The following is a 27,158-nucleotide window of genomic DNA, read 5'->3' on the forward strand; positions in this document are numbered from 1 at the left end:
ACTTTCTTTTAATTATTGACGATGTTATAATTGTTCTTACAGAATCCTTTTTCATTTTTGTTTCGATCTGACGCATTCTCTGTTCTTCAGGGCTCATTTTCGTTCACCTGGTTTTCCGTGTCAGTCCTGGTTAAATCGTATGGTTTTTTACGCTGTCATTTTTTCATCTTTGTTTGACTCTAGAGGTTTTCGCTTTTGCGCTGTCGCTGACCTTCAGTCTGTCTTTTCACGTGTCTTCCCGTGTTATTTGTTGGTCATTGATCTCATCATCTCGCGGTTCTTTTTATTGTTACGTGCTTAGAACGCACGGGGGTTTATTCACAGAGGGGATCGGTCGGAGCAGGATGGAAGCAGGAAGCCTACCAGCGTCCTTCAGCTCTTTCTCTTCCTTCCTCTCTGCTGGTCAGTCAATCTTCTGCTTCTTCCGTCTAGGTTCTGTGGAAGCACGTGACATTTCCCTCCTCGCAGACGAAGCCCGTCGGGCGAGTTAAATAGACCGTCTGGGATGGAATCACTTCAGGCGGGCTACATGCACCACCGGAGACTGGCGTGACCGTCGACCACTAGCAGTTAGTCGTGATATAACGTAATTAACGTCACTTATACACTCCAACACAACAAACGGTCCAGTGTAGTGGGATAGCAGTTTCTGACACAGACCACGCTTGCGTAGATGGGTCCACAACCACACAATGTCACCAGGAACATAAGAAACTTCTTGGTGTTGGACGTCGTAGCGGTTCTTGGAACGCTCTTGCGAAGATAAAAATCGAACGTGGGCAAGCTGGCGAGCTTCTTCAGCTCTGCAGAGTGTGGTCGCAAGAGAAGGTTCGTCGTGGATGAAAAATGGTAGAATGGTGTCAAGGCCGCAGCGAGGCGAGCGAGCATAGAGCAGGTAAAAGGGGCTGTAGCCAGTTGTCTCATGTTGCGCTGTGTTGTTGCATGAGTAATGAACGGGATGACGCCATCCTAGTCCTTATGATCTGCAGCGACGTACATAGCAAGCATGGTGGGGAGCGCCCGATTAGTGCGTTCTACCACACCGTTCGTTTGGGGATGATATGACGTAGAGGGGCGAAAACTGCAGCTGCTGAGGCGGAGAAGTTCTTCAGCAACGTCCGCTGTAAATTGGCGTCCACGGTCGCTAATGAGAACTGCAGGAGGGCCGTGCCGAAGAATGACGAATCGAAGTAAGAAGTTAGATACTTCAGACGCAGTAGCAGCTGGTATCGCGGCTGTCTCACAATAACGGGTTAAGTGGTCTACGCACACAAGAATCCATCGATTTCCTTTCGAGGACCGTGGGATAGGTCCAAGGAAGTCAATGCCAACTTGCTCAAACGGGGCTGTTGGAGGTGTGACTGGCCGCAGTTTGCCCGGTGGACTTGAAGTCGGCAGCTTAAAGCGCTGGCATTGCACACAGCTGGCTACATAGTGCTGGATGGTTGAACTCATGTTAGGCCAGTAAAATCGTTGTTGTGTGCGGTGGAGTGTGCGTGTCACTCCCAAGTGCCCAGACGTGGCGTCGTCGTGCATCATTTCAAGAACTGTGATGCGTAGGTTTTCGGGTACGACAAGAAGCATGCGTGCTCCTCCAGAAGCGAAATTCTTCTTATAAAGCAAACCGTCGCGAATACAAAAAGTATGCTTTACAGAATCTTGAGCGGCTAAGAGGTTAATGTTTGGTCTTTGCGTTGCTCAGTTCGGAAAACTTGAAGATCGGGGAAGGCTTGTGAAAGTGACGCCAAGTATTCATCAAAGTTGTCTGCGTCGTCATCAGTCGTTTGAAGCGGCAAACGGGAAAGACAATCGGCATCTGAGTGTTTACGGCCGCTTTTATGCACCACAGTGAAATTAAATTCTTGTAGGCGCAAAGCCCATCGAGCGAGCCGGCCACAGGGGTCACGAAGACTCACTAGCCAGCAAAGCGAGTGGTGGTCGGTCACGACGGTGAAAGCATTCCCGTACAGATAGGAGCGGAAGCGCTGTACAGCGAAAACAACGGCGAGACATTCTTGCTCAGTAACCGTGTAATTTCTTTCGCTCTTACTCAATGAACGGCTGGCATATGCTACCACGTGCTGATCGTGACCATGGCGTTGTATAAGTACAGCGCCGATACCGATACCACTTGCATCAGTGCGCACTTCAATTGGTGCAGATGGGCAGAAGTGGCGTGGGATGGGGCCCGAGGTCAAAATAAATTTCAGATGTCGGAAAGCTGCGTCACATTCGCTGGTCCAATTGAACGGTGCATCTTTATGCAGCGAACACGTGAGTGGGTAAGCGATGTCCGCAAACCTAGCTATAAAGCGTCGAAAGTACGAGCAGAGCCCTAAAAAACTCTGCAGCTCCTTCACTGATTGAGGCACCGTAAAACATTTGACAGCTTCAATTTTCTTTGGATCTGGTCGAACAATTTCTTTATCAACTAAATGACCAAGAACAATTGTTTCACGGTTCCCAAAATGACATTTCTTGGAATTGAGGATAAGGCCAGCTCGTTCCATGCAATCAAGCACAATATCCAGGCGGCTGTTGTGCTCACTAAACGTTTTGCCAAAAATTACAACGCCGTCCAAATAACATAAACAAATTTGCCACTTAAGGCCACGCAGGATTGTATCCATGAACCGCTCGAATGTTGCAGGTGCATTACATAATCCGAAAGGCATAGCGTTAAACTCGTAAAGTCCGTCTGGTGTTATGAATGCCGTTTTTTCCCTATCTGCAGCGTGCATGGGGATTTGTCAGTAGCCGGATCTCAAATCAATAGAAGAAAAGTATGAAGCTAAGTGCAGACAATCAATTGCGTCATCTATACTTGGAAGCGGGTAGACGTCCTTCTTCGTGGCCGTATTTAAGCGATGGTAGTCAACACAGAACCTCCATGTGCCATCTTTTTTCTTAACAAGGATAACTGGAGCTGCCCAAGGACTGGAAGACTCTCGAATTATGTCTCGCTTTAGCATCTCTTGAACTTGGTCATCTATTAACTTACGTTCAGTGGCTGAGACTCGATAGGGCTTCTGGCGTATAGGAGGTGCGGAGCCGGTGTTGATCGTGTGATGAATACGACTGGCAGGCGGTGGTGTAGAATCGTCTTTGGCAAAGTCGAACGCGAACACGTGCTTCAGAATGACAGAATGACGTGCTTCAGAATGACTTAATGACCAATAAGCGTTTGATTGGTCTTATATGTTCGTTGGATTGCCTGTGTAGCGTAGATAGACACTTTGGCTATGAATTTGTGGCTCCTGTTCGCCTGGTAAAAAATTCGCTCGATGAATTGCTTCCTATGCCTGATTGCTGATTTGATTTACTACGCCACAATTGATTCATTAAGTTGGTGATAGATTGCTGTAATTTAATTCTGATGATTTTGTGAATCGGCTTGGTTGTCGCACAAAAGGAAGGCTTTGTGCGAAAATAAAGCCTGGTGCGAGTGGCTCTGGTCTTGTCCTGCTTGTTCAACTTTTGCTTTCGTTCGTCTCACCGTTTTCGTTGCACCTTCAGGTCTGTTTGTTGCGGGGCGCTGGCGACAAATTCCGCTGGCATTGCTGTCAACCGCGGTAGACAGCATCGCTTGATAGCAGTGTTGTCATTGCGGTTGACAGCAATACGGTTGCTAGCAGTGCAACCGCGACGGCCGCTTTTTGGTGGAGGGAAAACGCAAAAGGCGCCCGTGGGCTGTGCGACGTCAATGCACGTTAAAGATCCACACTACGACACCTCCACTACGGCACCTCTTTCACTCTTCTTTACCTCTCTCTTTTATTCCGTCCTTTTATCCTTTCCCACCGAGATATGGGAATCAGTTAATGCGCCATTTCATTTTCGATCTTTGTCGGTGCTGTTTTTGACAGTGGATACTATATGTTGATACTGTAGGTATTACAACTCCTCGTTATTTCTTGTATGCTCACATGCAAGACTTGCGTTGCTTAAATTGACGAAGACGGAGGTAAGGACTACAACAAGTTCGGTTAACACTTTCTTCGTCAATCTGAGCAATGCACGGCTTGCATACGACTATGTTCCAACCATCCCAATCTCAACACCTTCTTGCTATTAGTGTTCCTCAGCGCTGTGTGCGTGCGCGACTCTGTGTGCGCATATATGTGTGTGTTTTATGCAGGATTCAACATGCTGAAGCGACTCGCGAGCTATGAGCAGCATCGTATTGGCGTGGGATTCCGGTTAATTTTTAGCACACATAGCTGGCTATTTTCTTCGTTCAAATTTAAGCGCCCGTCCAGTCATGTCCTCTGTGTATTCGTCCTAAAAGTTAGCGCTGCTTAAATTTGAAGGAAAGAAAATGCTTAACCAACTAGCCCCGCAACGTGTTTTACTAAGAGCTGGCTATAATCGTTCGTTTTATCAGAGTTTGATCAGGTGGCGAGGGATTTGCGTGCCTGCAAAACAAAACACTAGCTGTGTAAACACTGATGAAGCTAACCTGTGAGTGCGACTGCAATCCTGATTTTTAAAGCAAATAACTCGTATTCTTAAGATGAATAATAGACACAGTAAGTGATAACTCATGGGCAAGTTTCTGCTCCTGGTGAATCCGGAGGGCTTATGATTGCATAAAACATATATACATTTCTTTTTCACGCGGAACGTACAGAATAAAGCCGCTCAATAAATGTGTCATCATTTTGATCAGTATCAGGCACTACGTCTACAAACGGGTCTCCCATTAGCCTCCAATTAACCTTACCCTGGCGCAGGTAAAAAAAGCAACAAAACGCGTGGCCACTATGTGGAAGGATTGGGAAATATGACTGCGGTATTCTAAAGAAACCTGTCTGTAACACCATACATTTGGCGATACCTTTTTCATTTGTACGTTCTCCGTAGTAGGCCTAGAAACGGCTACGATCGAGCGCATAGCAGTGGTCATTCTTGGGCAACGCTGGATGTGGCCCGCGCTTGTGTAAGTATTAATGCGTATTCCTACGGGAACTCCCCTTAGAACCCAGCACAAAAGCGCCTTGAAGGCTTCGTTGCGAGAATAAGGCACAATCCTATCTTATCCTTTTGCGTCAAGCACTTGGTGCGGATAACAGAAAGGAGCCCGCCGCGGCACTTGATCGCACGTGCGCTATGGCGGCTCGTGCTCTGGTCGCCGCTCTGTGGACGGTTTTCACCGAAGCCTACTGTCGAGGAATCACAATATGGACAGAAAACGGTAGGTGCACTGCCTCCCATCTTGTCGAAAGACGTTTCCTTTCCGCGACTGTGGTTAAGCATGAAATTATTATATAATGTTATATATATAATATATAATATTGAGAGTTGATGCGTTGTTATCAGAACATCACGGCTGTCTTACGAAAGGTATCAAAGACAAAGAAGGCATCAAATTTAAAGAATATTTCTTACCCTTGTGATAGGCACATGTAATGAATGTTCTGTTAACGTAATGTACAATGACTTTTGGAAGTGTCCACCGAATAAATGTGTCTAATGTGCTCGCTAAACGAACAGCGGTGCTTCGAAGTCACTGTAAATTGTTCATTGCGGCTGTCGTAGCATGTAAAAGGGTTTCTACCTAAATTTCTTAGATTCACAGGAGCAACTGACTACGCTCTATAAATTGAGCCGATTATAAAAATGACACAGTACTGGTTTTCATCTCGCTGCATATTTGCTACACAGGAAAATGCAACCAAATATATCCGGATGTTTTGCCTCGCATAACACGGTGGTGACTAGGAAAATAATTATCCAGGATTGCCACAGTAAGAAAGGACCGCGAAGACGTTCTCCTTTCCAAGAATTGTATACTAAGGCCCCTTGCACGTGAGTCCATCCTCAGCTGCGTGTAGAACTATGCAAAACCTGTGCAGGGCGCACTCTGCCAGCGAAAAAAAAAAGAAATAGTCCATCTGATTTTTTAACTAGTACTATCGTGAGCAATATGAGCAGGAGCACGGGAGCGCTTTGCAGACAGCCTGAAACCCTCTTTGAGGCGGTGCACGGCGTCCGTTTTGCGCAACATTGTGGAAAGGGGTCTGCTACGTTGCCCGCTTCTGAGAAATGAAAGAATGCACCTCCCTTTCCCCATCGTTTTTGAAAGCAGCCGCCAAGCTTCGCTCCCATATTCATGCTCTGCTCATATTCCGCATGCTGGGGCCCAACAACACAGAGCTCAATTCTGCGCTCTTGAATAGCGTTTCATCTGCACCCACTGGAGTCTAACACGCAGGAAATGGTACAACAGATGTCGCATGCAACAGCTGGAATCCAAGCGGCTAGTTTAGCGAAGTGCACGTCTTTCACGTTGTTATACTCCACGACAACTTCTCTTGCAAGTGAGGGAAACCTACACTAGCTGAGCTTCCGTAACTCTCTCTCCGTCAGATAGTTCAAACGCATGTTGGTGTACCTCATCGCCCGGCACGTTGCACTGCGAGGGCGTATATCGGCTCTCCATCTTTCGCTCCATTGCCAGCAAAAGTTGTCGCCGAGGATAGTTTAAGAGTTTCGGCAGCAAAAAACACTTCTAAAAAGTTGCCTCTCGCCTTCTTAACGGATGCTTGCAGGCCAACCAAATTCATACCACCTACCAGCCTTAACGCCTCGCTTTTTTGCTTAACTGCACTGGTACGCACAGCGCCTCAACCCGATCAGTAGACCTTCTGTACGGCGTCCGCTCTTCACAGCGCATCCGTTGGGAATGTGTCGAAGGAAGGGAATCTCGTGCAATCCTATCTTATCCTTGGCCGTGAAGCACTGGGTGCAGATAACAAAAAAGGCAGCAGCAACTCTATGTCACGTGTGCGCTATTGTGGACAGAATGCAGACGGGACGAGTGGGGAACGTATGAAACGAAGCAAGCAGAGCTGGAAAGTGAATGCCGAAGATCAGGTCCCTCACGGCAGCGTCATAAGGCACCGTGATCTATATATTCCGTGCACAGAATGCGAGCAACTTGTCCAAAGCTCCACCTTGCTGAATTCCATTGTGAATAATTTGGAATGAATATCTTGTATTTGATTTGCACTTCAGTGATGGTATATTATTTATTGTCGCCAACATAAGCGTGCGCTTCAGTGGTTATGTAATAATTATTGCTTTCTGTTATCATCCAAGAAAACAGTGCTGAAATTCAGACCTGCCAAAGTCAATAAATGCTCGAACGGCAGTGCCTGACTATCGGCACTGAATAAAAAATGTAAGTTCAGGGATAAAAACGTGTCAGTCTAGCATAAGCTGGCGGAGCGTTTTTAAAACTCCACACGATTTGCCAGTCATAGACTTTGGTCTCATGGGGTGGCTTGACTTTCATAAAAAAACACGCATGCTTGTACTGGCTCCTGTTTTGGAGCACGATATTTCGTATGCGCCTGGAACGCTTAGAAATGGAAAGAATTTTATGTTAATATTGGATGGCGTTACAACTTTAGGACAATCAGGACCACGTTTATACAACTTTTGTTGTTTTGGCGTTTACACAATGCCTATCGCCTTCTGCGTAGTTACATGAAACACCCAATAATGGAATCATGTAATTTTTAGACCTCACCCATCCAAATTTCAAATTCGCCCAACGCTAATAGTCCCGACCCGGATGGCTCAGCCCATTCGAAATCAGTGAAGAGAGACATCATCCGCTTTTGCTTTCGAATGACAATTCAAAGATTGTTCCCACCTTTCAAAGCCGCGGCTTCGATAACCATACTTCTCTACTTTGTGCTGCTTGTTACTATTCAATGTTTTCAGCTATGTCCATGGCCAGCACAATCTTAAAGACGGCATAACCAGGTCTGCCTACCGATCGCCAAAAACAACAAGGCTGTCAATATTCTGTACATTAATCTTATAAGGCTGAACTTTAAAACGATTGGACAGCGTCGGCTTCAGCGTTTCGAGATGCAGGGGTGGCGTCGACGTAGAGCAACATTTTCCGCGCGTCCAAAGAACTGAAGGGTACACTTGAGCTCCGCCCTAAGCGTGTGGCGCTATACTGTTAATGGGTTATAGCCCATATATGCAGAATTGGTCATTCTCTACTTAACATTCTTAGATCCCTGAGAGTTCCCATACCACTCCAGGTGCAGTGGTGTAGCCGTTAAGCGATGCGCCGCTGCCCTGAGATGACAGGTGCTCCCACTACGGCTTGTACGACCTAGGAAGTGCTTCCCGAGGAACCTCTTGCTGCCAGTCATTAACTTAGCTGCCACCTGCCCCTTTGGACAGTTTGCTCGCATTACGGTGGGCAGGTAGTAATGACGTCACATGTTAATATAACTTAGGTGGCCCACCTGCCCCCTAGTTTCCTTATCTGGAGTTTTTCGTGGATTTTTCGCTGACGGTCAACGACACAGATAAGACACCGGTGACGACGCTCGCTTTTGTGCGATACGGGCTCCTTGAGGTTATCGCGTTAAAAGGACAGCGGCTCTAATTCAAGTGTCGCGTAATTCTCTGTCGGATTAAAAGAATCGTAGTGTTGATAAAATCGAATAACCAGCACTTGGATGTGGCCTGATCCAAGCGACCAGAACCAACAACGCATACTGTCACCAGAACAGGTGTGGGCTAGTGTGGGCATCCTTGGTGTAGTACTTCGCCGCTACCTATTCCATGAATACACCAATGGACCCCTGGCCCTCAGTTTCCAGCGACCACGGAAAAACTGTCCATGGCAATGGAGATACCTGCCACACAGTTGAGAGTGCTTATGACAGGCCGCCATTAGAAACTGACTCTCAAAATGCTTAACGCTAGAGCCCTATCCAGTGAGGCTATTCTAGCAGTGCTGTTCTAGAAACGAACAGGCATTAAAAGGGATTGGGCAGAGTGAGGTTGAGAACAGATGAAGCATACGCAGGCTTAAAGCGCGTGCACGTGTTATGCTATCGTGGTTAAGTGGACAGCCGAGAGGTATGTGTAAGACTGCTCATCAGTGGGGATATACCTGGCAAAGGAGAGGAAGTCTATGGTATTAAAGAGAGGGGGAGAGATATTGTATTAAATCTCAACAACAGCTACCGATTTAAGTACGTACAGGCCTACACAATTATATCCGGTGATAACGACGGGTTAGTCTAAACGTCATATGAAGACAGGAGATCGAAAACGAATAGAATAAAAACGAAATGCATGGTCCTAATGGGCGACTTCAGTGCCAAGGAAGCCGAGAAGCTGGCAGGCTACTAGCGAGTGGAGGATTACTGCACATGTTCAGGCATTTAAGGGCGCTGTCATCGCTACAGTTACAGAACAAAATAGTTGGCGGATCATGAATACGTTCATCTCAATACGGGACGACCCGAAGTAGACTTGGGAAAACCCGAACGGCGAGGCTAAAAATGAAATACAATTCACGTTTTATTTGCATCCTGGCTGAGTCCAGCACACAGAATGGTGAGGTCTGGAGGCAGGAGCGGAAGAAACTAATAATGAAATACCTCAAGCAGTTAGCGCTAAAATGGAAAGTGTAGAAGTTATATACCCCTCTGGACAACAGATATTACTTTTTAAGGGACGGCAATAGCAGTGACTCCAGCTTAAAGGCGATTATTGACAATTTTAGAAATATTGTTGCGGTTGGCAGTTGTTTATTTACAGATGATTGCTAGGCGGTCTGGGAGAAACGGATCAGGCAGCCAAGCGAACGTCCTTCGCGCGTATTCAGCCTCTTTCTCCTCCGACTCGGTTGCTGCGTGGAGCGTGACAGTTCCCCCGGTGGCAGACGAAGCTTGTCCGCGAGCCAGTCAGGGTGGCTGACGGTGGCAGCGTTTGAGACAAGCCACATGGGCTATTTGGGTCTTGTGAGAGCGGCGGGGGTCTGCGGTAACTTTGGCGAGGACATAGCTGACATACTAGAAAACAGCCAACAAACGGACGCCAGGCAGAAAGGAGCACACACACAGAAGCCTTGTGTGTGTGTGCTCCTTTCTGCCTGGCGTCCGTTTGTTGGCTGTTTTCTAGTACGTCACACCAACTAGCCCAGACTCAACTCCTTCTGCAGCCCCTTTCTAGTTCTCTGTGCCTGTCTTCACTGCCTTGTGTGTGTGTGTGTGTGTGTGTGCTCCTTTCCGCATGGCGTCCGTTTTCTGGCTGTTTTCTAGTATGTCACACCAACTAGCCTAGACTAAGTCCGACGTAGTTGACATTGGTCAATCAACTCAGAACGTCGAAAGGGCCAGGATACTTAAACAAAAAGTTCTGGTACAAACTGCTCTTGCGCAATGGCGTCCAAAGCCACAAGAAACCTCCTGGAGCGTATGTAGCTTAAACCTGACGCTAATCATAGCGATCTTTCTAGTGGAGTTGAAAAGTCGGAGACGAAGTGCGCAAGCGGGCCAGTCAACAAGCTTCTTCAGCACGACATAACAGCTGATAGATTGAAAGGCATGCGTGACGCGATAAGGGGAATACGGCATCCATAAAAGCGCAGTGGCATCCTGGCGCAGAGGAGGCAGAAAAGAGAATACCCTGTGACCTCATGCTTCGGCGGTTCTCTATGTGCACTACACGAATGGCTTCATAGCGTTCCAGTTCCAGTGGTTCGTGCTTCATACATAGACAGCATGTTGGTTGGAATGCATTTTATAACGCCAGCACGGCCTTTTAATTCTAGTGGCTCGTTGCGATATCGAGATTTTTAATATTTTAATCTCCCTAAGATAGGTCAACTGTATCTTGGTGAGTGTGCATTTTGTGAGCTAAGTGAGAGCGTTAGTCTGTGGGGGGTAACGGCTGTGCGCGCTGGACATTATTATTTTTATTTATATTTTGTCTGCCCCACTAATTTATGCTGCTGGTAAGGTGTGGAGTGGCGGTAGTTCGAGCCGCACAGCCAAACTAGTTCCGCTATCACTAGTTCCGATGTCAGCAGTAAACTTCCTTCCATGGTTGCTGATGATAACACGGGAGCAACGTGGCGATGAAAAATAGAGTACGGCAGAAAATACGACACATCACTTACCTTCACTGATACAAGCGTTGAAGTTTCCACGTATCTGTAAAACAGTCGACACAGAACATACCCTGCGGCGTCCTTTTGAAGACTTCAGAAAGAGGACAAGCAGGTTGATGCCAACTTTTGGAAGAAGTGCCGGTGGTGCCTTGATCGACTGCAGAAATCCGGCAGGAGGAGCGGTGCGAGACTTTATGCGTCACGGCTTGCAACATATGGTTTCGTTGTCTCATTCAGTTTCGGCCAATAGAAGCGCTGACGAAGTGTGTGCAGCGTACTGGAGAACCCAAGAGGACCTCGTGTGATGTAGTCGTACATGGCGTGCGAGCCAGCATTGCGGGAATTTCCGGGACAACCAGAAGCGTGGAGGCACCATAAACCGAGCAGTTGTTCTTTCACAGGATTCCATCTTGAACGATGAACAGCGCAGACTGAGACCCAGTGTGAGCTGAAGCAGGAAAGGCTCCAGTGCAAGGTCGCTTTGTCGCTTTCACCGAAAGGCCTTTATATTTGGGAACGGTATGGAGAGTGGATCTTAACACCCCTCGATGCCCTCTTCCTCACTACGTGTACGTGGCAACGGGTGGCGCATCACTGCGCCGGCGACCATTTTATTAGGCGACAGGAAATTTATTTTTGAAGGCGCTGAGATACCGCGCCAGATGATCAGACGGAACGGGCTGGTCTATGTGGCAGCATAGAGAGTGATGATCAGTCACGATCGTAAACGGACGTATAGATGTAGGGCGGAGCTTGTGGACAGCACAGACAACAGCCAAGCATTCCAGTTCATTTACAGTGTAGATTCTTTTGAATTTCATTAGTGTGCGACTGGCACATGCAAAAATATTCTCGGCACAATTGTGGACCTGGACAAACACCGTCGCAAGGCCGACGCTACTGGCATCATTGCGGATCTCTGTGGCAGTGATAGAATCAAATTGGCTCAAAAGGGGTCCGGAGCTGCGAGCAAATTTCGGCTGGCTGAAAGAATAATCACATTCAAGTGTCTACACAGACTGCAAGTCCTTGTACAGAAGAGAAGTGAGGGAGTGTGGAAGGTGCAGAAAGCCATGGATAAAGCAGAGAGAATATGACGGCAGTCCGAGTAAACTCCGGAAACCTTCTGGCGTTGATGGTTTTTCATAATCTCGAACTGCAGAAAGCTTCCGCGGATTGCGCCGGAAGTAGTCCTCATCCACGAGGAATCCGAGAATGAGAGTCTGCCGCTCTCCGAAGTGGCACTTCTTGGAATTTAAGATGCCGCCAGCTTTGCTGATGCAGTCGAAACCAATACCGAGGAGTTAATTTGCGCTTGAGTGGCATTGCCAAAGATAACGACGTCATCCAAATAACACTTGCGGATATTCCATTTTAGTTCGTGGTGGACCGTATCAATAAAACACTCGAGTGTCGCAGGCGCATTACACAAACCGAACGGCATTACGCTGAATGCGACGGCGCCGTGTGGTTTCATGATGGCAGTCTTCTCTTGATCGGTCGAATGCATGGGCATATGCCAATAACAAGATCGGAGATCAGCGGGCTGCAAGTATGACGCCGAGCGACGACAGTCGACAGTCGGCTTCGTCCATGAGCAGTAAGGAGTATATGTTCTTCTTTGTGACCAAATTAAAATTAAGGCAATGGACGCAAATTTGCCACGAATTATCTTTCTTCCACACTAGTATTACGGGCGCGGCCCACGGGCTCGAACGCTCCCGAATAACTTCTTGCTGCAGGTTTTCAACCACCTGATGGTGAATGCTTTTGCGCTCAACCAGAGAGATTCGATACGGTTTCTGGCGAAAGGGTTTGCCATTCGCCGTGCTAATTTGGGGTTACATGCGAGAAGCGGATAAGGTAGAGGGATCCAGTCCGGATAAAGTTGGACACCTGGGCATGAAGCATGAGAGCGTCCTCAAATGCACGCCGCTCATTAGACGGAAGCCATGTGTTGATCACATGTCGCAGCTCTGCAAAGTAGTCTGGCGTCTCGGATGAGGCTCGGGGACAATCGGAAACGGCTAGGATAGTGTCGATCACGTGGACGTTAATTCTTGGGAGTTTAAAGGCAGACGGAAGACGCACTCGCTGAGCAGAAAGGTTCAGTTCGCACAGCTGCCTGCAACCGTCTGCTGCGTCCAAGACGGCAAGTGGTACCAATATGCTTTTCTTCAGCACACTAGGGTACGTCCGGTTAAATTATGACGTGGTAAGGCCCCAGGAGGATTCCGGAAGATTGCGTGAATGGGACGAAAGCTGCTGTCTGTACTGGGAATACCTCATCTTGATTGAGGGAAAGCACGTAGTCGAGCCTCTGGGGCGCTTCTTCGACTAATGTGAACAGCATGTGTGCTTCGCCGGCTCCAGTGCCTAGCGCAGCCCCACACTCGCGTAAAAAGTCCTTGCCCAGAATGACATCAGGCGTGGCGCATGCTAATACAATAAATCCCGTCATGAAACTTTCTCCACCCAGTGCAACAGAGGCAGATCAAAGGTCGACAGGGGTTAAAGCTCCGCTCCTAACGCCGCCAATAGCGGTGGCTCGGTCCCACGCAAACATAACTTTCTGATACTACTGTTAAGTTTCCGCTCTTTTAGTATATTTCAGGAAATAGCGATAATACGTACCATCGTTTCCTTTGTACACAATTTGCTCTTAGAGATTAACCTGACCAGCCGCTCATATATCGAACGTGTCGGTACATTCTTAAGGTACGTAATGTTCCAAAATTTTGGAACGTATTGGTTGAAGTGGTCTTGAAGCATGTTGCGAAAAATACTTTTCTCATGCAGGTGTTGGACACTTGCTGCGGTACCTCATCTCCGTGGCCCGTCTCACGTACCTGCTGCGGAAAAAACGTCGCCAATTTGAATACCTCCACCCTGAAAAAAACGACGACCTTGTGAGCATAGGAGCCGTCTGCGCGCCTGTGGAGTGGGAAAGGGAATGCCCTTGCAAAAAGGAACATCTGAAAAAGGCAAGCGGCTCTATCTTTCCACATACTCTGTAACTGCGAGAAACGTGTCTTTGCCCATGTACATAATGAGTAACTGTGCTAGCTGACACAGGATATTAGTATGGCTGATTGCAAGTGGAAATCCGTGTGCAAGAAAGATTTGGTTTGTACACATCAAGGTTGCTTCACGATATAAGCGGCACGTAGTTATGAGCCACCACGATAACCCGAATAAAGGATTTCTCGGATTAAACACTGCATAAAGCAATGTACGCCTCTGCAAAATTCCTTAGAAGTCAAATCTCCTCTAAACGCTTGAAAATGCCTTCCGTAAAACGTTTCCGTGAACATGGCACTTTATTCTTGTAAAAATAAGAGAAAAAGTGAATGAATTAATCTGACCGCAAGAATGTGAACGAATTTTAAATCCACGTCCTCCTCTGATTGCTCTGTTGTAGTTCTTGTCTTGAGTTACTTGGTGGTGTGGTAAGGAGCTCGTAGCAGCATTTTGTGTTACGAACTGATGTGACATCGGAGGCAAGGCGTTTAGTATAAAGGGGTGCCGTGGTGCTGCTTGTGGCAACTGTGATCGGTCGTGAGGTTTTTAGAAAGCGCTAACTGGCACAGAACGGACGGACGGACGGACGGACGGACACACACACACACACACACACACACACACACACACACACACACACACACACACACACACACACACACACACACACACACACACACACACACACACACACACACACACACACACACACACACACACACACACACACACACACACACACACACACACACACACACACACACACACACACACACACACACACACACACACACACACACACACACACACACACACACACACACACACACAACGCACACACACACACACGCGCGCACACACGCACGCACACACACGCGCACACACACACACACACGACAAAGCGCTGTGTGTGTGTCCGTTCTGTGCCGGTTAGTGCTTACTGAAACCTTTACGACGAGATACCAACTAGCCTCAGCAGTAATTCTTGTGTATGTGCGCATCAGCCATATGACCAGTCGAACTCATGACATAGACCGGAAGCGACGTCACCAGGCCAGAAGCGACCGATGATTTGTGTGCCAACTGTGCATATGTATATGTGTTATATTATCAATTGTGAATTGTGACAGACCGAAAGATACGCCGACTAAACAGCAACTAACGACACCAGCCCACAAGTGATGCCGACAAGTGAGCGCCAAGTGGCACTACGCTATTCTATCACACAAGTAATAGAATTAAATGTGCCCCGAATTATTTCGCATCTCTATGCACTGTACGATTTCCTCGCGTCGAGAATGCGCCTCAAAATTGCAAAAACCAGATAACATAACCTGCACAATCTTAAGCGAGGTATTCTGAAAGAAACTGTAGATACATGAAGTTTTCCTTAGAGCTTCTTTAAGGAACTTCACTGACAAAGTTCGACACAAAAATTATGACTCTCCAAACAGGTGGAGGACAGGGTCCTCTTTTGTGGCGTAAACACCGATGGCGACCGGGTGATCGCCAGCGTACGTCGCCTCCGAAACCACGTGGCCCAGTTCTGGCTGGCGCTGTACACCTCAGACGGAGCGCTCTACACACTGCCCCCATCCTTCACGCTGGACCGCAGTGCGGGCAGCAGCTTCTCGGCGGCTGGACTGCGGCTCCAGTGCTTAGCTCCGAACCGCCGCTGGCGAATAGCCTTTAATGGATTGCTGAGGTGAGAGTCCTACCCAGGAATTTTCGACAAGCGCATTATTAAACTTGAAACTGTTTATGAAGTTACTTTTTTCATACATCGGGATTTCATTATGACGATAAATTTATCCGCCGATCTCCCCTCGGTGCGTTTGCAATGATTTGCTATTTACTCTTTTTTGTGTCCTCAGAAACGTTCCCCGTTGCTTTTCAATGGGAATGTCGTTAGCTACTCGAGGGGGGCGTGGACAAAGATTTTTCTGCGCATCGGGTGAATCGACCATTAATTTCAGTGTTTCCATAACAGTATCTTACAATATTCCACAGCTACCTCGCAATCAAAATTGATATCCAAGAAGCCCTGACTTGAGAGAGTTTGCTGAGAGAGCCTAGTTACTTTCAGCTGAGAGATCCTAGTTACCAAATAAGCGCTAATGGGACGCATAAGCGAGTTCCGTGAAAAGAGGTTCGTTTTTAATCTCTGTTCAACGTGGAATTGCGTCCTTTGATCATGACCTGTGTGAATGCGTTGCAATTATACGCCATAGTAGAAGTTAAAGAATTACTTCCTTTCCCTGGGATGTCCACCCTCTATCCATATCTCACTGCACGGGCGTTGTTGCTCTTTGCCTTCTTCGAACTGTGGTTTCTGCGGTCCGTACCCTATTCCCGCTATTGGATCCCTATGTAGAAGCAGAGGGATCCAACGCCACATCCGATCTGCCACCGCAGAGCCTTTGACCAGCGAAATATTAACTTTTTGTACGATTAAAATTTTAAGTAATGCGCCTGGGAAATCACACGGCTAGAAATTTTTGCTATGAACTCTTTTCAGGGCAATGTGACATTGCGAACTGCCTGAAGACTGCCCACAAAAAAAGCCAACTTTACTATAGACGGCAAAGCGTGAATCAAAACAACTATTGATGCACCTTATGTGTACAGGAATGCAAATATTTTGTTTATAGTTTTTTAGGCGCGGTTATATGGGGCGCTTTGGGAAGTAAACAGTTTGATTCTTTTAGATCAAAAATATCTTCTCCGTAAAATGATGTCGCGCCGAGGGTATTCGACTGTTAAAATTAAGCTTTCGTTTTATAATTCAGTCATTCTCTGTGTCTTTTAATTTTGCATTTGCGGTTGGAGCAGTACAGGACTACAAATTCTTCTGAGTTACAACTAAAAAAATAACTTTGCGATCTTTTTTTTCCTGTTTCTTCTTTATACAGTTATGCTGTTTAAATAAATTAAAACTTTTTTCGGGTAGTGACCAAATTGAATTGGTCCTCTGGCAAAACTTGTCAGAAATCCACATCACGCAGTGCAGACAAAAAAATTTGCTTGGTGCCGATAACTAGATCATATTAAACTGAACGATCTATCTTTTACAGCCTGTCTCTAAATTATTAGGCTACATCGCAGAGAACGTTTCAACTTATTGTGCATTAAAATGATGTTAATATACAAATTTCTCACTAAAGTTAGCATAATAATTTGCGGATGTTTTAAATTAAATTGTCTTCTTCCTGACTGATGTTGCTCTTTTCTTTTATGCTGCTGTGACTACCGCCGCTTTACCTATTGGTCCTATTTTCTTCCCCTTCATTTTCTGTTGTGTAAAAAAATCTGTGCGCCGGTTGTCTCCTGTGTCGCCAAGTTTAAAAAGGGGCAGGACTTTTGTAAAGCTTGTGAAAATTTACTGGTGTCTTCTTGGCATTATAAATAAAAATAAAGTGACTAATTGTGTAAAAAAACGAAAAAATGAGCGCATTGATCTTCGTCTGCTTACTAATCCTATCGGAATTTCGCCCCTGCTCTTCAAAGAAGAAAAGAAGAACGCGGTTTCCAATTAGGCCAACAACTGCTGGTCCACGAATGAGTTCCCGGTGATGCGCATTACCAACAATTGTGATGGTTGTTGTGTTATGCTGATGACCTTTTTAATGCACACATTAATGCAAAATTTATCGTTTTATGTTTTTGATTTTCTCTTTGGCTGGCAGAAAGAGTTCTGGAGCGGGTGGCACAACAGAGGCACCTGAAGTTCATGTCAAGATCGGTCTTATGTAAGTAACACTTAATGAATTTGTATTTTATGAGTTTCCTTTGCATTTTGAATAAACACACTAAACACTGCTCTCAGACTGCAAGTTATACCTACAAAAATACACTGAATGCGAGAGACGGAGAGAGTCGAGATATTATAGTACAGGAAGGTTCTGCACATTACCATTAGGCTTTGCACTATTGGGATTACCATTCGATCGAGGGAAATGAAAGTTCTCAGTGTGCGCATACGCGCTCTACATATTCGGAAGAATTTTCCTACATAAGAAAACCTGAGTGCATATGCCTGCAGTCGACTACATTAACCCCGCCTACTGATTTCATGCTGTGCAATAAATCTATGTATAAAGCCGTCCTTCATGTAATACCTCATAGCTGGTTCTTACATGGCCCCAGGTGTATTACAAAGTAAATAAAAATACAGCCTTTAAAGATATTGTTTTAATCGCCGCTTAGAAGCAGCATTGGGAACAAAATTGTGAGGCGAGTAAATACGCAGGGAAAGAAAAATACATGACTAGGTATGCTTGTGCCGTCTTCAAGCCTGGTTATTTACTGAGGATATAAATTAAAAAAAAATAGAAGACTTCAAAAAAGTAAAAATAATAAGTAATAGAGATCATCAAGAATGAAACGGCATGGTTCTGGCGTTCACGCAGGAAGGAAACAGGGGTAATTTTGGAAAAATAGTAGCCTCAGCTTAGTATTAGCTTTATATTCTGCATTATTGTTGAAAGGTGTTAAATATGCGAATATCTTAGAAATATCGCTACGCTGGGCAACGCTTTAACATTTAAAAATAAAATGCGTAAAGCACAAAGCAGTACAAAGCCACCAATGATTTCCAAAACGAACTGCTGCTGAGACGACTAGAAAACGATCTTTCAGAGAATAGGAGGCCGTGCAAGGACATCGTAATGAGCATGTTTTCCTGAAAGCCTTTTCTTGCGCACTTTTTTGAAATATCACAACTAGAAGACGAGGACGGAGCACCATGAACGGAGCATCCACCTCATTATTAACAGTTCTGATGATCACGAGAATCAATTCCGCCATTGCACTTTACCGGAAGACGCATATGAGATGACATATGTCAAAAGCCGGTACTTTCCGGCATTCACCTATGGGGCAGAAGCGTGGAGTCTAACGAAAAGAGTTCAGTTTGATTTAAGGAGAGCGCAGCGAGCTATGGAAGGAAAAATGATCGGTGTAACGTTAAGAGAGAGGGAGAGAGAAAATTCTGTTTCCTTTCAACTGAAAGTGGAAGACAAGGCAAAATGCATGGAGCCTGAGAAGGTCTCGTCTCCCAACTGAAATTCGCAGTAGGCAGCTTCAAATACATATACAGGGTTTCCTCCCGGTGAACGTTATACACAATGAAAAAATAAATACATATAAACACAGAATGATGGTTATAGAGTAACATAAATTTCGTGGTGAAACAATACACAACATAGGTTCGGCAACCACAATTATGAGAAAATGAATTAGCCATTGAGATGGATAACATGATGGCAGAAACCTGGGAAATATTTACAAAACTGATGGTTTGCATACGCTTATCAGTAACTGTATGTATAAATTATCTTCGGTGGTCTATATAAAAGCTTTATGCTTTGATTTGAAGAGCTTAAATGCTAGTGTAAGATCAATGTAGCGTTCATGGCGGTTAAGTATCTTTATTACTGGATAATCAATATCCTGTTTCCCATAATTAGTTCCAATTTCTTTTGTTCTATGAGTATGGGTTCGGAATGTACAGTATGGCAACCTATCTGGAAGACCAGTGTAAAGGTCTTTCTTACAGTTTAATTGCATCTGTTTAGAGCAGAAAAACTTTATTGTTCAGTGATAAATCGTGTCTTAAGAATAGTGGCTGGGTTGGTAGGTCACTTATTCTACATGTAGAGTTTTGAAAGAGACGTAAAACGCGTTTCTACTGCATGAGCAACCCGTCATAATTTACTGTCATGGTATTGCCCACGCTAACATTGCACAAATTAGACTTGAGTAAAATAGCGTGTAATAAAGATTTTTTTTAGCCAGAGAGGGATAAGTGGAGCTATACGGCTCATACAACCCACAGCGTGGGTGAGATCGGTCAGAAGGTGATCAATATGCGGTGTCCAAAATAGACAAATTCTCACTAAACCAGACACCTAAAAATTTCTGTACTGGTACCTGATCAGTGCGTTCCATTCTGAAATTAAGTGTAATGTTTTCTTTAGTAGCTTTGTGAACGGGCTTAAAAAGCATAAACTTTATTTTACGCGTATTCAGTTGCAGACTATTGTCCTGCAGTCAAGTAGACAGCTTAAAGTGGTAAGGATTAGCTGCTTTTTCTATATCCTATGTATATTTACCTGTAAAAAATAAACTAGTGTTGTCAGCAAATTGAGTTATTGGAGGTTTATGCTTAACTTCTGTAATATCATTTATATATAACAAAAAAGTGTAGGACCTGGTATGGAACCGTGAGGTATGCCTAGTTTTATTTCTAGGTTTTCAGAGTGCTCTCCGTTCAAGTTTATAAACTGGTCTCTTAATGATAAATAGCTCTGAATGAGGTCTGAAACAACGCCTCTAAGTCCACATCTATGGAGCTTGTAGAGCAACATTTCATGGTTGACAGAAACAAAGGCCTTCCGTAGATAAAGAAAAATTCCATGCATATGCATTTCTGCTTCAATTTTTTTTGTAATTAATGCTTTTATTTTAAGCAGGGCTTCTTCGGGCGACTTGTTTTTTTTTGAAACCCGAATTGAGATGGCGATATTATATTGTACTTTAGCAGGAACATGGTCAAGCGATTATATATAGCCTTTTCATACACCTACGAAAAACCCGGCAACGCTGAAATTCGTCTCTAATTGCCAAAATCATTTCGCCTTCCTTTCTTGTGTACAGGTAGCACTTTAGCTATTTTAAGCTGGTCTGTAAAGGTTACAGCTGACATATTTCTGTTAAGTAAATGCGATAATAGAGGAATTACTTCAGATGATGCATATTTAACAGTTGGGACCTGGATGTCATCATAACTACACGCCGCATTTAGCTGTAATTGCTGTATGAGTTTGTCGATTTCCGAGGGTGTAACGTCACTTCGCACTATAGGCTTTGTTTGTGAGCCTGCGCGTGTTCTGGGTTCGGTGGGGGATTGAAGACGTATTGTTGTATTAATAAAGTACTTGCTGATTTCATCCCTTCTTTCCTGCTGAAAATATGGTTGTTTACTAACATCTGTTCTACTTGAGCTGATTTTGGACCTTTTCTCGTAAAGGCGTTAACTTGTTTCTATGTTTTCGCAGGACAGCTCCTTATTCTTGAAAACATGGTTTCATAATAGTTCAACTTTGACATTTTTGCATCAGAATTTAATTGGTTTCTAAATTTCTTGAACTCAGCATAACGGTTTAAATCTTTAGTGGCAAGAAATTCTTGAAACATTTTGTTTTTAGTTGTTGTTCCTTTGTATAAGGAGTTATTAATCCACGGTTTCCTCATTTTCTTATTAGGTTTCTTGGATATTTAAAGGAGAAACGCAGAATTATTGAAATGTTTGAATACTTGTAACAACGTTTTATACGCCGTGTTTGCTTCATGCTCTCGGTACACGGGAGACCAATCCACATGTTGAATAAAAGCTTTAAAATTATTTAGTGGTGCCTCATTAGCATTTCTATGCTGGAAATAATCATCACTGTATACCGTATGCGGTAAGCATTGTGTGACAAAAAAAAAAAATAGGTAGATGATCACTGATGTGTCTGCGAGCGTGCGAGAAATGAATCAGATGCGTTAAAGTCAGTGAAGCAAACATCAATGAATGTAGAGCAACTGGGTGTGATTCGAGTAGGTACCCGTGTACTGTTATGCATTCATACGAGGTTGTTAAATTCTTGCGAATGAATGTCAGAAATTGTATTGACGTTATTATCACCCATGACAAAGAATGGTTTTTGACAAGATTTACAATGTTCGAGAACTCCCTCCAACTTTGCCAAGGAACGTCGCTTGTAGTTAGTAGGTGGTGTGTGCACAACCTCAAGTATGAAGCTTTGTGCATCAATCCCCAAGCAGTCAAGATCGCGATCTGAATTAGTAAAGTCATCAGTTACTTTACTTGCATACTGGCGCGTGAGGTAAATGGCAACGCCACCCTTTTAACCACCTATATCCGACCGTATGCACGAATAATTTCTAATTTGAGGCGAGGTATGTGTTTTACAAAGCCATGTCTCACAAAACATCAAAGCATCAAATTTCACTTCTAGTTCATCGAGATAACTAATTAAGTCGTCCTGTTTGTTGCGAATTCTTCGTAAATTCATGTGAAAAACAGAAGCACGGTTGAAAAATTTTGAGCTTTTCATTGAGTGCAGAACTTTCCTTGCAGTCATTTATTAACGTGCCAGCTACGGAATAACAATTGATGTTGATAAAGGAAAACTTGGGTAGACACGCTGAATAAGAGCTATGTCATCTTCTGGAACAACTTGGATGGTATCGTATCATTCATTTTTCCGCGCAAAGGTTTTGGCCCCGTATGTCTAGGCAAACTTCCAATTAACTTGTTTTTTTCTTTGCAACAGTAGCGCCAAGTTTTAAAGCGAAGTTCTTTAGCCCCCGTTTCTGCGTTTCGCGGCGTCGCCGTCGCCGTTGCTGTCGCCGTCACCGTTGTCCGTTGAAACCAGCAGTGAACACCTTAGTCGCGTTTTGAAGTGTGAAACCAATGGAGCGGGACCTTGGACAGCACACGAACGGCGTATAACTGCCCTCTTGGATTACAGGACACCTCAGTCGTACTTAAAGCTACGTGGCGGTAGTAAGAGATGCGTGCTGCATGCCTTGGCATTGACAACGCTGTGCAATTTTAGGGGAAGAAAGTGCGCATAACTGGCTCCCTCGGTCAGTGTAAGCCTGAATCGAGCTTACAGATACGTGGGATGATGAGAGAGAGATGTGGGCTGCAGGCATTGAGAACGTTGTGCCAGAAACGCGGCTCTGAAGCCATAGGCCGTCGGCGTTCATTGTGTTCATTGCCGTTGGCGCTGACAGAGTTTTACACACCGATCATTTTAAGGAAAGAAACAGGCCATAACTGGCTCCCCGGGTCAGCGGACGCCTGAATCGCGCTTATAGGTACGTGGGTTGATGACAGAGAGATGTGGGCTGCATGCGTTAGCGCTGACAACGGTGAGCGAACTCTCGCGATAAACCATTAACTACCCCCTGCCAGGGTGGCAGGATGGGTGGGGACATTAATGTCGATATGAATACAAACAAACAGGAATTTCTTGCTAGTTATGCGGGAGAACATCCCTTTCCTCTTGCTCGTAACGCCTCCCATGACTGTGACAACCTCGCGAAATACTTCCATGGACCTCGTCTTGAAAAACCAGGCATTGGTGCAGCAAGTCGAGCACATATCCATTTCTCCGACCATGAGAGAGAGAGATAGAAAATAATTGTAATGAGAGGAAAAGGTGGAGAGGTCGGCCGGTGGTAACATGACCCTCACCTGCTACTCCACAAAGGGGAACTGGGAGGAAAGGGAAAGTGCGAATGAAGGTTGATGATGGCATATTACAATGAGTTTCATGGCTGATGTCTGCATACACTGGTTGGCGCTCGCACCGCGGTGAGTAGACGCACGTAAAACTCGTGTCTTCAATACACACACCGACACATGTCATTAATGCATACTGGAGTAGGGACTACATGAAAACTCAAAGGTAAACCATGTAAGCTGTGTAAAGCATGTAGGCAGTGCACAGGGGGTCACAGACGGGCATTCAGGCCTGTTTCACACAAAAAAAAATGAGCACGGCCTTTGTCACACACCACCAATCAGAACGTTTCGCCCTGACGCCGAGAAGAGTTTCTTTAGAGAGAGGGCAAAAGTCCAGTTGTCTCATGGTCGATTCCAATGTTCTGCTCTCATCAGGGCAGTTCGGGCACCGGCACAGAAGGTGTCCAATAGTCTTTGGAGTGCGGGATTCCGACCACGAAGCTTCTTTCATGACAATCAAGAACTGTTAGTGGAATGTTTCTTCAGGAAGGAAAATGTGGGAAAAATAACAAGTTGTCTACAATTGTACATACATGTCTAGCTCAAATTCTTTGCCTCAGAATATCAAAAAGCTGGAACAGCTTCTTAGCTGCGCTGAAATTTCGCATTAGGAAGTAACGTAATCGTGGGCAATTTTTTGTTCTGTCTCGTCAAATGTTCATTTATGTAATCAGGGACACTTGGATCACTGATATCACGGTCAGCTGTGGATGTTTTCTCCTCTTGGTCCTGGTAAGCAGTGCATTCCTCTTTGCGGGACTTACAAACCGGACGACAGTATTGCTATCGTTTCATTCATTGTCGACACTCTGTGGCAGATATCGATATCTGCGCTGATATGTTTTGCTGTGCTAGTAGCGTGTTCCACCAGGCATCGGGTCCAGGAGCACCGCCGCAGTGCCGAAGGAGGAAGGAACGTGGGCCGGAGACGGGGAGTAGGGGAAGTGAAGGGAAAGCTGTATTCACATATTTACATGATTATTTACAAAAAGAGACAAACATGGTAAAAGCTGAGAAGTCTCAGGGTAACGCTGAAGGAATCGCTCAGGGAATCGCTCCGGGAATTGCTCCTCGATGAACGTGTCGAGCGCTTTTAAATAGACCCTCCCGAGATCTTCCCGCCTTTTCCGACCAATCGTAGGGACTTCGTCCAGGTGCTCCAAGGTCGTTCACCGCTTCGTCGTCTTCCTCGGCTGAGGCCCTTGGATACTCGGAAGTGGCCCGTTAGACCAGGTGGATTCCATATCTTGTTTCGAGGAAACGCCAAGGGCGAACACCTGCAGCGTCGTCACCTCGCTTCATCCGCTGAGGCACTTGGATACTAGGAATTGTCCAGAAGAGCGTGTTGTCGGGCTAGTCGTTTCCGCGGCCAGGTGGATTCCATATCTTGTTCCAAGGAAATGCCCCAAAGGCGAACACCTGCTGCGGCGTCACCCCGCGGTTGACAAAAGAGCGAGGCGCGGTTGAATGGCAGACGCTTGGCAGACGCTCGTCTCCGCAGGTGGCAGCAGGCGTTGAGACATGTCACCCTGACGGATGCACACACAAAGTCGCAGGGTCATTACTGCGGCGTTGGGTGCCGTTTAAGGGGAACTCCGGAAAACACGTCGTGGCAGTTAGGCAGAAGTGGTGGTACGTGGAATCCAGGAGTCGAATGCGTCCCTCGTGTTCGGTTCCACCTGTCAGGAGGTTGCATGGGAGCGCGTGCATGAAGAAAGACCACTTTCGCAGAACCACGCACTGCCTCTGGGCATGGCCTAAGTGGGTACAGATGTGACGGGAACACACAAAGAGAGCTGGGGGGGGGGGGGGGGGGGGGGGGGCGGGGTGGAAACACAACAGCGTCATGAATGATTTCGACCACCAATTCACCATTTTTTTTACAATGGTAGCCGAGTCGTGTTCTTCGGGAACACCCTTAATTTCCAAGTTATTGTCCCGATTGTGCTGCTAGTGCTCATTAAAGCGTTTTTCCAGCTTTGGTTTTCAAATTTTTGCTGTTGATTTTGTTTAGTGAGTACTTGTATTGCCTTTCTGAGGGCCTTTACATTGCTCCCTATTTCCTTGACCTCATCTTAAGTGTCAGCAGAGAAGCGAATGCTGTTTCTTAGTCCCCTGATGTCTGCACGCATCTCTTTGCGAAAGTATGCTTGAAACTTCTCAATCTCAGCTTTCCCTCCCATGACTGACAACCTACACACTTACAACCAATTTACAACTAAATCCTAGAAACGACATAACTTTCACAGCAAACATTTGGCAGTAGCAGCGACGGCAAGGTGACGATGCATTTTACAAAAGTAATGCAAAGGAAGAAGCACCAACCTGCAAAAAGAGGTGTTCACGGTTACTGAGCGTCCTCAGTCTATCACTGCTACTGCCGAAGTGATGAGCATTTCCGAAAGACACCGCCCATTGGCTAAAAGCGCCAAGGCAATTGCTTGTTTGTCGTCTCCGGAACCAAGCGGCGGCACTGACGATGCAGGTGACAGTGCGTTGAAAAGGCAGCGTCGCCTTTATGGCTAGAAATTGGCGATGTATCGCTGCCGCGAAGATAGGCTCTCTCAAGATTCCAAAACCACCGTCGGCCGCCAACTGCAAAAACATGTTCATGATTACTGAGCGTCCTCAGTCCATCGCTACCACTGCCGAAGTGGAGAGACAGGAAGAGGGCGGAGTGAGTGAGGTATCAAACTTGGATAATTTAATCGTAGTCGAAATCAAGAGGAATAAATGGGCTTGGGCAGGGCATCATTTGCGAAGGCAAGATAACCGCTGGTCCTTAGGATTAATGGAAGGGAACCATAGCAAGGGGCGGCAGTTTTGCGGGGATAGGCTGGCCGTAGTTGGCACAGGACAGAGTTAATTGAAGGGATATGGAAGAGGTCTCTGTCCTGCAGTGGGCGCAGACAGTCAGAGGACGATGATGTTAAAAGCGCCAGTTCCTTGAAAAAAAGAAACCTCCCAGAGCACTTGCCATGCTTGCCTCTGTTCTTAACATGAGTTGTATATCTTGGAAAATTTTAGCGCGAAAAACAAGGACAGAAAGAGTAGACGACACGAGCGCTGACTAACAACTGGAAGTTTATTCGAAAACACGTAGAATTATAAAGGAAGAAAGTGCGATAAAATCGTTGGTCAAAAACCAAAAGAAGAAAACAAAACAACACAGTCACCGCCAGCTCCTGCTATCAAGACGCGAAGTACTTGTCCAGATAAGCTACCTCTTTTTCCCGTATAGTAACAGACGGTTTGGCCACGCACGTGTTATGAGCCTTGGCGATACTATATGCCTCGTAAATTTCCCTACACAACACGTTGTCATGCTTGTACACAATCGTAGTGTTGTCCAGGTTCGGCGAGCACTTGCAGGTCCCGAGATCCTTGCACTCACGGCAGTGCAAAACAAGGTTCGAAGACACCGGTTTTCTGCAGTCCAGTGAGTTCTTGTGCTCCTGCAGCCGCACGTTGATGCACCTGCCCGTTTGGCCGTAATACACCTTCCCGCAGGCCAATGGCACCTTGTACACAACCCCCTTTTCGCAGGCGGTGAAATCGCTGGCATGACTGCAGTACACTTCCGCGGGTCTTGTCGAGGCAGTGTCTTGTCTAGCCTGTTCCGAACTGCCGCGCACACTTTCCCGACCTTGTGATCAGCTGAAAACACCAGCTGCACATCATGCTTAGCTGCGATCTTCCACCGGCCACGCCAGAAGGTTGCATGTATGCCATACATACACGGGGTGTCTCATCGACTACGGAACATCGCAGCTAAGCATGATGTGCAGCTGGTGTTTTCAGCTGATCACAAGGTCGGGAAAGTGTGCGCGGCAGTTCGGAACAGGCTAGACAAGACACTGCCTCGACAAGACCCGCGGA

The 27,158-nt window shown here is 45.9% G+C and overlaps 1 protein-coding gene across 1 annotated transcript in view; it reads left to right on the plus strand.

Moving 5' to 3' along the window:
* The first annotated feature begins 5,058 nt into the window (after positions 1 to 5,058).
* LOC149361145 (uncharacterized) overlaps positions 5,059 to 27,158 on the plus strand; it is a 157,956-nt gene continuing 135,856 nt past the window's right edge. The window contains exons 1-4 of the mRNA XM_089572591.1: positions 5,059 to 5,194; positions 13,736 to 13,920; positions 15,412 to 15,662; positions 17,644 to 17,706. Coding sequence (XP_089428717.1) covers positions 5,110 to 5,194; positions 13,736 to 13,920; positions 15,412 to 15,662; positions 17,644 to 17,706 — 584 coding nt within the window. The 5' untranslated portion in view covers positions 5,059 to 5,109. The remainder of the gene's footprint in view (positions 5,195 to 13,735; positions 13,921 to 15,411; positions 15,663 to 17,643; positions 17,707 to 27,158) is intronic.

This window comes from Amblyomma mixtum, chromosome 2, assembly GCF_055824585.1.
Source record: "Amblyomma mixtum isolate Tamu chromosome 2, ASM5582458v1, whole genome shotgun sequence".
Taxonomy (NCBI): Eukaryota; Metazoa; Arthropoda; class Arachnida; order Ixodida; family Ixodidae; genus Amblyomma; species Amblyomma mixtum.